Source organism: Elephantulus edwardii, unplaced genomic scaffold (genome assembly GCF_000299155.1).
Source record: "Elephantulus edwardii isolate Elephantulus edwardi_28Jun2011 unplaced genomic scaffold, EleEdw1.0 scaffold00246, whole genome shotgun sequence".
Classification (NCBI taxonomy): Eukaryota; Metazoa; Chordata; class Mammalia; order Macroscelidea; family Macroscelididae; genus Elephantulus; species Elephantulus edwardii.
The window spans coordinates 3,258,547-3,270,510 of record NW_006399996.1 but is presented as its reverse complement, the minus strand read 5'-3'; the positions used below and the strand labels follow the sequence as shown (position 1 = coordinate 3,270,510).

General features: G+C 53.2%; 1 protein-coding gene and 2 non-coding genes across 3 annotated transcripts; all 3 read left to right on the top strand.

Annotated features, from left to right (window-relative positions):
* Positions 1-9,784, top strand: PER1 (period circadian clock 1). Its single transcript, XM_006899152.1, has 22 exons — positions 1-365; positions 492-590; positions 681-835; positions 914-1,035; positions 1,128-1,329; positions 1,483-1,522; positions 1,660-1,802; positions 3,466-3,544; positions 3,622-3,728; positions 3,895-4,048; positions 4,149-4,257; positions 4,343-4,474; positions 4,688-4,793; positions 4,889-5,060; positions 5,153-5,283; positions 5,494-5,670; positions 6,202-6,444; positions 7,080-7,690; positions 8,089-8,275; positions 8,468-8,657; positions 9,002-9,152; positions 9,512-9,784. Exons 1-22 carry the CDS (start codon positions 91-93, stop codon positions 9,782-9,784), a joined length of 3,858 nt encoding a protein of 1,285 aa, XP_006899214.1. The 5' UTR covers positions 1-90.
* A 1,104-nt stretch (positions 9,785-10,888) lies between these two features.
* Positions 10,889-10,962, top strand: TRNAT-AGU. Its single transcript has one exon. It is a non-coding gene; the product is annotated as a tRNA-Thr (tRNA).
* A 437-nt stretch (positions 10,963-11,399) lies between these two features.
* On the top strand, positions 11,400-11,481 carry TRNAS-CGA. The gene has a single exon. It is a non-coding gene; the product is annotated as a tRNA-Ser (tRNA).
* The last annotated feature ends 483 nt before the right edge of the window (positions 11,482-11,964 follow it).

Genomic DNA, 11,964 nt, shown 5'->3' with positions numbered 1-11,964 from the left:
TGCTCCCTTAGCTAGGCCTCCTGGCCCTCTTGTACATCCGTGGTGGCCTCCCCACCTTCACTGTTCACTTGTCCTCCTCATGGCCCAGACATGAGTGGCCCCCTCGAAGGGGCTGATGGGGGTGGGGATTCCAGGCTTGGGGATGCTTTTTGTCCTGGAGGGTCCCCATCCCCGGGGCCGCCACAACATAGGCCTTGCCCAGGCCCCAGCTTGGCCGATGACATGGATGCCAACAGCAGTGGCTCAAGCGGCAATGAGTCCAACGGTCCTGAGTCCAGGGGTGCGTCTCAGCGGAGCTCACATAGCTCCTCCTCCGGCAATGGCAAGGACTCCGCCCTGCTTGAGACTACTGAGAGCAGCAAGAGGTCTGTGTGGGTGTATGGTACCAGGTTTTGTGTGTGGAAGTGGTTTCGTGAATAGGCTGAGCTTAGATACATGCCCTGTGTTGCTGTTTTCTTTCCTCTTGTTTGAACTTGTTGCTTCTTCCCTAGCACAAACTCCCAGAGTCCATCCCCACCCAGCAGTTCTATTGCCTACAGTCTCCTGAGTGCCAGCTCAGAGCAGGACAACCCCTCAACCAGTGGCTGCAGGTGTGTAGGGTGAAGGCAGAGTGGGCTGGGGTTCATGGCCGGGATTTGGGCCTAATGCCTCTCCCTCCTCCTTCCCCGTGGGCCCTGCAGCAGTGAACAGTCAGCCAGGGCAAGAACCCAGAAGGAACTCATGACAGCATTACGGGAGCTCAAGCTTCGACTGCCTCCAGAGCGCCGGGGCAAGGGCCGTTCTGGGACCCTGGCCACACTCCAGTATGCACTAGCCTGTGTCAAGCAAGTGCAAGGTGAGTGACACTTCTTCCCATGAGGCAGCAGTGGGAGTGTCCTCTCATTCCCTGACACCCCCACCCCTTACTCTGTAGCCAACCAGGAGTACTACCAGCAGTGGAGCCTGGAGGAAGGGGAGCCCTGTGCCATGGATATGTCCACCTATACTCTGGAGGAGCTGGAGCACATCACATCTGAGTATACACTTCGCAACCAGGTCAGCACTGGCCTCACCTCTTCATCATCATGCTCCTCCATTACCACTCCCGCTGTTTCCCAACCTGTTGTTGCTCTTACCTTCTTGCCCAGGATACCTTCTCCGTGGCTGTCTCCTTCCTGACTGGCCGCATTGTCTACATATCAGAGCAGGCGGGTATCCTGCTACGTTGCAAGCAGGATGTGTTCCGGGGTGCCCGATTCTCAGAACTCCTGGCACCCCAGGATGTGGGTGTCTTCTATGGTTCCACTGCCCCATCTCGCCTGCCCACATGGGGCACTGGGGCCTCAGCAGGTGAGGTGCCCAGGGGCTTGTGGGGAGGGATGAGCGGTCTCTTAGGAAGCTGCTATGAGAAGCTAGGAGCCCAAACTTTCGTTTGGTGGATTCCTGACAGCTGAGGAGGAGGCAGTAAGTGGCTGTGCTTACAGTGGTCTTGCTCTGTCCCAGGTGCAGGTCTCAAGGAGAAGTCTGTCTTTTGCCGAATCAGGTAAGTGGAAGGGGGGGAAGCCAGTCCTGCTCTTCTTGCACTCTCTTCCCATTCTTTGCATCTTTTGTGTCAGCTTTAACCTTGGCTTGGAGAGATGGTGACTTGAAAGTCCCAAATCCCTCTTTCTTCCTTGCTAGTAGAGGTCCTGACCGGGAGCCAGGGCCTCGGTACCAGCCATTCCGCCTAACTCCATATGTGACCAAGATTCGGGTCTCTGATGGGGCCCCTGCACAGCCATGCTGCCTGCTCATCGCGGAGCGCATCCATTCTGGTTATGAAGGTACAGGGCTTGGGTCCTGGCCTGAGAGACTGTGGGGAGGATGCCTCCTCTAGTAGATGGGTGAAGGAAAAGATAGGCCTGGAAAGCATGCCTAAGTTACTTGGAATTTTGGGATAGAAGCTACTGCATTTCAGAGGCTTTGAGCCCCCTAGTGATAAAGAGCTGCATGAGATTAGTAAACCAGGAGAAGGCAGAAAAGAACATTTTAGTTTTTTAATCTATTACTGTTACGAAGCAAAGGGATGGGCCAGACTATTTATTTTTATTAATTTTAATGAAAGTTTGCAGAGACTTAGGGTTTCCATTCATTCATTGTTGCACTTTTCTCCCTGCTCCCGTGCCCCCCAAATTCTCTCTTCTCTTTGAAAAGTAAAAGAAAAATTCTTTCATTGTTACACAATTCCTCCTCCTTAAGTCTGCTCATCTATGCAGCCTTCATTCTGGACTCCTGTCATGACAATAAAAACTAATTATATATCCCTTTTAAACAGTTCTCTCCCTCAGCTGTTTCAATGCAGTATACAATATTTATTCCCTCTTTCTCAGTCTCTCCTCAACCCCGATGTTAGTCCCGTTTTACAACAGTGGCCCTATGCAATATTTGTCCTTTTGTGACTAAGATATTTCACTCAGCATAATGTCCTCTAGGATCATCCATTTTGCATAATATTTCATGAGTTCCTTGGTTTTTCAGTGCTGAATAGTATTCCATTGTGTGAATATCCAGAGCTTCACTATCCATTTGTTTGTTGATGGACACTTGGGTCATTTCCAACTCTTTGCTATTGTGAACAAAGCTGTAATAAACATGGGTGTGCATATATCTGGTTGGGTGGCAGTTATGGTTTCTTTAGAGTATAATCCCAGTAGTGGAATTGCTGGGTCAAATGGTATTTCTTTTTTGACTCTTTTTTTATTTTTAATTCATTTTAATGAAAGTTAACAGAGACTTAGGGTTTCCAGTCATTCATTGTTGCACTTTTCTCCCTGCTCCCCCCCATTCACTTTTCTCCTTGATAAGTAAAAGAAAGACTCTTTCATTGCTATGCAGTCCCTCCCTCCAAGTCCATGGCACTGTGCAGCCTTCATTCTGGACTCCTGACATAACAATAATTCCTAATCATATATCCCTTTTAAACAGTTCTCTCCCTCATCTGTTGCAGTGCAGTATACATCATTCTTCCCCTTCTTCTCTCTTCCCTCAACCCCAGTGTCAGTCCTGTTTTACAGTAGTGGCCCTATGCAATATTTGTCCTTTTGTGACTGAGATATTTCACTCAGCATAATGTCCTCCAGGGTCACCCATTTTGTATACTATTTCATGAGTTCCTTGTTTTTGAATGCAGCATAGTATTTCATTGTGTGAATATACCTGAGCTTCTCTATCCATTTGTTTGTTGATGGGCACTTGGGTTGTTTCTAGCTCTTTGCTATTGCGAACAAAGCCGCAATAAACATGAGTGTGCATATAAATGGTGTTTCTATTTGCAACTATTTGAGGAAGTGCCATACAGCCTTACATAGTGGTAGCACCAGGGCCAGACTATTTTTGTAAGCCATGGGTCCTGGGAGGATTGTTAGCCAGCCTTGGTGTCCCAGACAAGAATGGAGGGTTAACATGCTTGATTAAAACTAATGATTGACCATGTCTTCTGTCCCTTAGCTCCTCGGATCCCTCCTGACAAAAGAATTTTCACCACACAGCACACACCCAGCTGCCTCTTCCAGGATGTGGATGAGAGGTGAGGTCAAGACGTGAAGGAAAGGGTGCTGGTCAGTGCTGAGGCCGTGACTGTTCTAATACCTCTTTTCATTACAGGGCTGCCCCATTGCTGGGCTACCTACCTCAAGACCTCCTAGGGGCTCCTGTGCTCTTATTCTTACATCCTGAGGACCGACCCCTCATGCTGGCTATCCACAAGAAGAGTAAGCACTTGACTCACTTTGCCTCTCCTTTCCAGCCTGTCTCTGGGATTTCTGCCCTCATGCTGGTGTTCCAGTTCTTTGATCTCTTGGGGCTCCAGTGGAGGGCTTCCACCTTACTCCATTCTCCCTCCCACTGACCCTCAGTCTCATTTCTCTCTCTTTTCAGTCCTCCAGCTGGCTGGCCAGCCCTTTGACCACTCCCCTATCCGCTTCTGTGCCCGTAATGGGGAGTATGTCACCATGGACACCAGCTGGGCTGGCTTCGTGCACCCCTGGAGCCGGAAGGTGGCCTTTGTGTTGGGTCGCCACAAAGTTCGCACGTAAGTGGGCCATGCCCCAAGACCTGGCCAGAGGGGGTGGGACAGTGCAGGAAGGGGAGGCCTAGGGACAGGGCTCAACTCACCCTTCCCCGCTGTACAGAGCCCCCCTGAATGAGGATGTGTTCACTCCCCCGGCCCCCAGCCCAACCGTGTCCCTGGACTCTGATATTCAGGAACTATCAGAGCAAATCCACCGGCTGCTGCTACAGGTGAGAGTTAAATAGCACGTGCAAGTAGGGAAGTTAGGGTGGGGAGTAGGGCATAGACCTCTAACTGTCCCTCTTCCTGCCTTAGCCTGTGCATAGCCCCAGCTCCTCGGGACTCTGTGGAGTCGGTCCTGTGACATCTCCTGGCCCTCTGCTCAGCCCTGGCTCCTCCAGTGAGAGCAACGGGGGTGATGCTGAGGGGCCCAGACCACCTACCCAGGTGAGTGACTTCTCTCCATTCACCCTGCTAGTCCCCCAGTTCTCCAGTCTTCAAGTCAGCATTGGCAGGCCCATAGGAGCTTTGCCCAGTCCCCAGTTTTTTGTTTCTCTCACCTCTTCCTGTTTCCTTGCCAGTTCCTCCTTGTTACTGTTTCTTTGGCCCTAATATTGGCCATACCGCCCAATGCCGGCCTTTTTGCCCTGTGTCCCATAGGTGACCTTCCAGCAGATCTGTAAGGATGTGCATCTAGTGAAGCACCAGGGGCAACAGCTTTTTATTGAGTCTCGGACCCGGCCCCCGCCCCAGTCCCACCTTCCCGGTGAGTTGGCTAGGCTGTAGCAGGGGTAAATGGTGACAACTGGGGGGCTCCCAATTCTCGTGCCAACCTGTTCCTCTTCCCTTTCTCTGCCCCAGCTGCAGGTACATTCAAGACCAAGGCCCTTCCCTGCCAGTCCCCAGACCCAGAGTTGGAAGCGGCATGTGTCCCTGTCCCTGTGCCAGTAGCCTCGGCCCCTGAGGAGACTGAGAGGAAAGAAGCCTCTCTCTGCTCCTATCAGCAGATCAATTGCCTTGACAGCATCCTCAGGTAAGGCCAGTCTAGCACCTCTCCCAATTGCACCATGCGTTGGCTGTGCTCCCCACAGGCCCTGCTCTCATGCCAGCCTGGTGTAACTCCAGGTACCTGGAGAGCTGCAACATCCCCAGCACAGCCAAGCGCAAGTGTGCCTCCTCCTCTTCCTGCACCATGTCCTCTGCCTCCGATGACGACAAGCAGAGGATAGGTCCCCTCACTACTGGGGCCAAGAAAGGTAACGCCCAGAGCATGCCCTCCTCCCACCCCCATGCTGGTCTAGTGGCTTGTGTCTCTCTCATCTTCTGTTTTTGGGCTCTCCACCATGCTCTACCTTGTTCTCCTCCCCGCCCCATCACTATCCTGTTCCCTTGTCAGCCCTACTCCTCATCCCCAGAATCCGCCTTCCATTGCGGGTGGAGGTGGTAACTGCCATCTCTCTGCACAGATCCGTCGGCAGTGCTGTCTGGGGAGGGGGCCACCCCTCAGAAGGAACCTGTGGTGGGAGGCACCCTGAGCCCGCTTGCCCTGGCCAATAAGGCAGAGAGTGTGGTGTCCATCACCAGTCAGTGTAGCTTCAGCTCCACCATCGTCCATGTGGGAGACAAGAAGCCCCCGGAGTCGGGTATGGGCCTGGAGGACATCACTCCATTGGTCCCTCCAGGGAAAGTTCCCTCCCACCTGCCTTTCTGTCCCTTCCAGCCACTGATGGAGAGAAGCTCTCCCTTTCTGCTGGGTCTACGCTTCTTGCTTTCCTTTTCTGCCTCTGGTGTTTTACCCTTCCCTCATTCTTCCTGTCTTGTACCTGTCAGTTTAAACAGAAAGTCTGTGGTGGGAGGTTTAATTGTAACCTGTTGAGCACAGAGGTTTTGAAGGAATGTTGACTGCCCCTGCTGGGCTTGAGGGAAGGGCAAGAATGGGCTTCCCTTGCAGTTGGAGGAGAGTGAGGTGTCAGCCTGGGGCTTTTCTGGCAGCTACTGCATGAGACTGATGTCCTCTCCTACTGGTCAGATCTGCATGTGGAAGAGAGGGCCCAGGGCAAGGAAGGAACCAGGAGCAGCTCAGGGCTGGGCTTGGCTAGATTATTGGAGAGAGAGCAAATGGTATGAATGCATTAACTTCTGAACTGACCTTTTCCTTGTCTCTCCTTTCTCAGACATTATCTTGATGGAGGATGTACCTAGCCTGGTCCCTGGTCCAGCCCCAAGCCCTGCTCCCAGCTCCACAGTAGCCCCTGACCCAGCCCCAGATGCCTACCGCCCAGTGGGCCTGACCAAGGCTGTATTGTCCCTGCACACCCAGAAGGAGGAGCAGGCCTTCCTCAACCGCTTCCGGGACCTGGGCAGGCTGCGTGTGCTCGATGGCTCTTCCATGGCACCATCGGCCCCTGGTGATCGAGGTAGCCACCCAGGGCCTCCCTAAATCTGCCTTCTTTCCAGCCTAGAACCAGACTGTTGGGGGTCTGGGCTCCTGAAAGAGAAGTTTGCCCATTTAAGACTCAGTTGCTGCTGCTCAGGAGATCATCATAGATTTTGGGCCACAGACGTGCAAAGAGGACTGAGGCAGTTCCCAGTGGGCTCATGGGTGGGTGGAAGGCCCTCTGTGGGAGGTTACAAGACTGGGCTCTACTTCTGCCCTGCATCCTGCCCATTTCTTCACTCCATCAAGAGCTAGGCAGAACATGACCTCGACAGGCAAGAATTAGCACCCAAGCGGGCAGTGCCAGCTCAACTGTGGTGGATGAACTGGACCCCTGTCCCTGCCACCTTCTGCCCATGTGCCTGTTTTCTGCACACCCTTCTGACCCCTCTGTAACTGTGCCTTTATCATCCTTTCTCAATAAACCCCCCTGTTCCTGCCTTCTGTGATTCTTCCCTGAATGTTCCCCACCTCTTTGAGTTCTCTCCAGCATGGAGACCAAATCGTTTGGGGCTTTTGTCTGCCCTTTTCCCCTGGTTAGTGTCAGAGTAGTAGGATGCCAGGGGTACTAATCCGCAGATGAGGTTCCTCATTAATCCTAGTCTTTCCCAGCAGGTTGCCACCACGGCCCTGTAACCCCCAGCCACCGACACCACTGCCGATCCAAAGCCAAGCGCTCGCGCCACCACCAAGCCCCCCGGCACGGAGCGCCCTGCTATGTCTCCCACCCCTCACCTCCACCTTCCTCTACCCCTTGGCCACCTCCACCATCTACTGCCCCTTTCCCAGCTGTGGTCCAGCCCTACCCTCTCTCAGTATTCTCCCCACGAGGAGGCTCACAGCCTCTCCCCTCTGCCTCCAACTCTGTGTCCACTACAGCTTTCCCTGCCCCCCTAGTGACTCCAGTGGTGGCCTTGGTGCTCCCTAACTATCTGTTCCCTGCCCCCACTAGCTATCCTTATGGATTACCACAGGCCCCTGCTGAGGGACCTCCCACTCCAGCCTCTGGCTCTCCTTCTCCATCCCTGCCCCCACTGCCCCCTACCCCTCCCCACCGTCCAGACTCTCCACTATTCAACTCCCGATGCAGCTCCCCACTCCAGCTCAATTTGCTGCAGCTTGAAGAGCCCCCTCGTGCTGAGGTGGATGTTGCTGCAGGGGGTCCTGGAAGCAGTGCTGGGGCCCCTGCCCCCAGTGAGGAGGTTTTGGAGCCAGAGGCCAGATTGGTGAGCACTGTCCCCCATAGCACACCCCCTACCAGCCTAGGGCCACTCTTGCCACTCAGCCCCCTGCCTTTCCCCTGCTCGGTAGGTGTGCCTGGCTGCTATCTTAATCTCCAGGAGAAGTGCTGCAGGCTGGGAGACCTGGCGTGTCACTGGCTAGAAATCAGTGGCCTTATCTGTGAAGTGGGGATAGCCTTGTCTCACAGGAGTCAGGGCAGGGACATTCCAGTAATTTCTCAGGGCCCATCTGCCATTTGGGAAGGGTTTAATGTCATACTTCATGCATCCACAGCTGCTCTTGTAGTGTAGCTGACTTGGGAACCAGTTGATTTGAGTGCCTTCATCTTCAGTGGAAGCAACCTGGGGTTTGAGCCCTTGACCCCTCTGTCACTCCTCCCCAGGCAGAGGTGACTGAGTCCTCCAATCAGGACGCGCTGTCAGGCTCCAGTGACCTGCTGGAATTGCTGCTGCAGGAGGACTCACGCTCTGGCACAGGCTCGGCCGCCTCAGGCTCATTGGGCTCTGGCCTGGGCTCTGGGTCTGGCTCGGGCTCCCATGAGATGGGCAGCACCTCAGCCAGCATCACTCGTGAGTGCCAACTCAGGGCAGGCCAGGGAAAGGGGGGAGGCCAGGCCCCATCTTGGTTGAGCAGTCTGGGCAAATGCCTTATTTTTCCAAGGCCCGTGGGGTGCGGCATGTGCCTTTTGAGGGGAAGGCCTGAGGCTCTGGGGTGGGGTGGGGACTGCAGCCTTCCTGACTGTGCTACCTCCTCCTTCACAGGTAGTAGTCAGAGTAGCCACACAAGCAAGTACTTTGGCAGCATCGACTCTTCTGAGGCTGAGGCAGGTTCAGGCCAGGCCAGGACGGAGCCTGGGGAGCAGGTCATCAAGTATGTGCTCCAGGATCCCATCTGGCTGCTCATGGCCAATGCTGACCAGCGTGTCATGATGACCTATCAGGTGCCCTCTAGGTGAGAAGTCTCAGAGGTGGCTCTCTTGCCCTGTCAGAGGTAGTAGGGAAACCAGTCTACTCTTAACTCCCCAGGTGAACTTTGGGTTTTCTTTGCTAGAGATGGCCCAGCCGTAGGATGCCTGTCTTACTCCTTGTCTCTTAAAGCTCCATCATTCATTCATCCTAGGCTGAGAGCAGTTTTCCTGTCTTTGATCCCTGAAGTGTAGGAGTACTGGTTCAGGATGAAATGGGAGAAATAGTGGGTGGGGAGTGTGGTAAATAGAGAAAGCCAGTCTTACGGATCCTGGCCTGGTTCTGGCCTTGGCTTCAAGCCTCTGCCTTCTCCACCTCTCTCCTGGGCAGGGACATGGCTTCTGTGCTGAAGCAGGACCGAGAGCGGCTCCGAGCCATGCAGAAGCAGCAGCCTCGGTTCTCAGAGGACCAGCAGAGGGAACTGGGTGCTGTGCACTCCTGGGTCCGCAAGGGCCAGCTGCCTCGGGCCCTTGATGTGATGGTGAGAGGCAAAGTCAGGGCTGGAAAGGAGGGGGAAAAAACTGAACACAATTGAAGGCTGATCTATGCAGTGTCCTTGTACCATTCATTCTGAAAGATGCTAAATTCCACTGAGCTTGCTGCTTTGATGTATAAAGCACATGAGTCTTTGCAGAACTCCTGTTCTCATTGGGATTATTTTCACAGTGCTTTGGAGTACAGGATACCAAACATTTTCTAACCTGCTAGATCCTAGGATCATCTTGTTGAGTTGCATCTGTGTGGACTCATGTTTCTTAGGAGTCTGTTTTGGGAAGCTTTTGGGACTGTTGGATCAGTGGTGACTCTGCCTGACCATTGTCCCCTTTCTCCTTCCATAAGGCTTGTGTGGACTGTGGTAGCAGCACCCAGGACCCTGGCCATTCTGATGACACCCTCTTCTCGGAGCTGGATGTACTAGGACTGGAGCCCATGGAAGAGGGTGGGGGTGGGGAGGGGGGTGGTGTCGGGGGTGAAGAGGGGATTGGAGGTGAGGCTGGGGCCCATGTTGGGGCTAGCGTTGTAAGCTCTCAGGACTTGACCATGGAGGAGGAAGAACAAGGTGGGAGCTCATTCAATCCAGCCTTACCTACAGCAGAAACCGGTACCAGCTAGACTCCATTTTGGGGCCACTTGAGGAGTCCATGGGAGAAGCTTTCTTCTTCCATGTTCCAACTCTGAGAACTCATATGTGGCCAAACCCACCAATCAGAAACTGCCCCAGTTTTGCCCACTGTAGGGGGCAGGACCCCCATCACCAGCCCAGGATCCAGGGACTGCCACCTGGCCCTTGGGAACAGAGAGGGGAGAAGTTGGCCCAGCCCAAAGGAGCCTTCTTTACCTCCACTTGGCGAGGAGGCCTTCCAGCCCTCGAACAGGGTTGCTGACGAGCTGCCAGAGTGGTCTTTCCAAATCTCAGCTGAGCCCAAGTCCCAGTCCCTGAGGGTTGGGGTTACACTTATTTATTGGGGAAGACAACCCTCTTTTCCACCTTCTCAGCCAGAGGGAAGAAGGGAGTGGGAGAGGGCCTGAGGCCCAGGCAGGACCAAGGGGTTCTGGACCCCTAGCTGCTCCAGGGGGTAAGTTGGTGGACTATGGAGTCCCTGGTGCTGCCCCTCAGATGGGATCCAGGTGTTCGCAGCTGTACCCTCTACCGATGGTTATCTGTGTTTTTGATATTGTGTCTTATTTTTTTAATACAAAAAAGAACAACAACAAAGACTCTGTGGAATGAAGTTTTGGGGTTGCATGAAGGAACTGCTCAGAGGTGGGGGGCGGGGTCGGCCCAGGAGGTTATGAGGGGGGCAGTTCAGTTCACCGAACGGCCCCTTAACGCTTCTCCCCATACCCTTCCTAGCGGAAGAGCCTTGCTGAAGCGGCAGTTAACCCGGGCACTATTCTGACTTCTCAATCCCAAAGCCTGGCTTGCTCTTTGAAGGAAGGATGCGGAGCAGCTTGTAGCCGGCCGGAGGCTTCTGCAAGCTCTGGTTGAGTCGAGCAGCCAGCGGGCAAGGGTGGTGCACAAGCGGGGTGAGGCCGCGGACGGAGGGGGAGATTTTATCAGATAAATCTTTGTGTCTAAGGAACGAGGAGTCACACATTCAAGAGCATGTTTGCCCCTAAAACACAACCACTATAGAACATTCCCATTTAAATAATTTACATTTTCAAACGCCCATTAATAGCTGATCTATCCCTAGATGCGCCCCACCTCTTACCGGCGCCGTGGCTTAGCTGGTTAAAGCGCCTGTCTAGTAAACAGGAGATCCTGGGTTCAAATCCCAGCGGTGCCTGGGTGCATTTAGAATAATATATTATTGCTACTGTGAAAATCCATTTCTCCTTCTGAAGGTCCTTTCTGTAGTATCCTTAAAAAGATTCTTCTTACCAAATGTGTCCTTTGGCCCTCATTACCGTGCACTTTTGAAGCAATACACCCCAGATCCCCGTTAGCTTTCATGAGTTGTGGTGAAATGGACTTCCATTCGTCTACCCCCAAGAATATGGGATCCTGGGTTCGCATTTGAGCTCATTTTGTTGGAGCTCTTACTATGACTCCGGCCAGAATATTTAAATTCAATACCACGGCAGGGGATACCGGAACCGCACTGTATGTGCTGCAAAATCGAAGCGCATGCGCACAAGAACCTTTTGGCTACAAAGGCGGGGACGGCGAGAGGCGGGCGCGTTGATAGGCAGCTATAGTTGCGCAGGGCCTAGGCAGCACGCGGCTGTGATGGCCGAGTGGTTAAGGCGTTGGACTCGAAATCCAATGGGGTCTCCCCGCGCAGGTTCGAATCCTGCTCACAGCGTCAGTATATTTTGAGAATGAGTGTTAACTTCTTTGCGGGGGTAGGGTGAGGGAAGTCACTTTTTCTAATCTCTCTCCTCTAGGAGGACTCCGTCCTCATTTTAAAGCTTTCCGGGACGTAAATATTCTCGGCCGTTCGGGACCGACCTGCGAGCGCCCTCTTGCGGGTTTCAGGTCCTTACCACTCTCTTCCTCAAAGTGTACGCCCTGGAAGCTTTTGCTATCTCTTTCAGATGATCCTTTCGTGCTATTAGGCAATCGTTACCTTTCCTTGATTCTTCACACTCCTATATTTTTTGCTTATGGAGAAAATAAAACACCCTAAAGAGTTCGCAACCACATTTTCTTCCTTTTCCTCAGTACTATAAATGAATCCTTCCGCATAAGATCGGTTACCACACTTAATTGATTTCCCACCCCCTCTGCCCCACTCAAGAACGTTATTTTTCCTATGCCATTGTTTTATCCCCTCTACTAGATTATT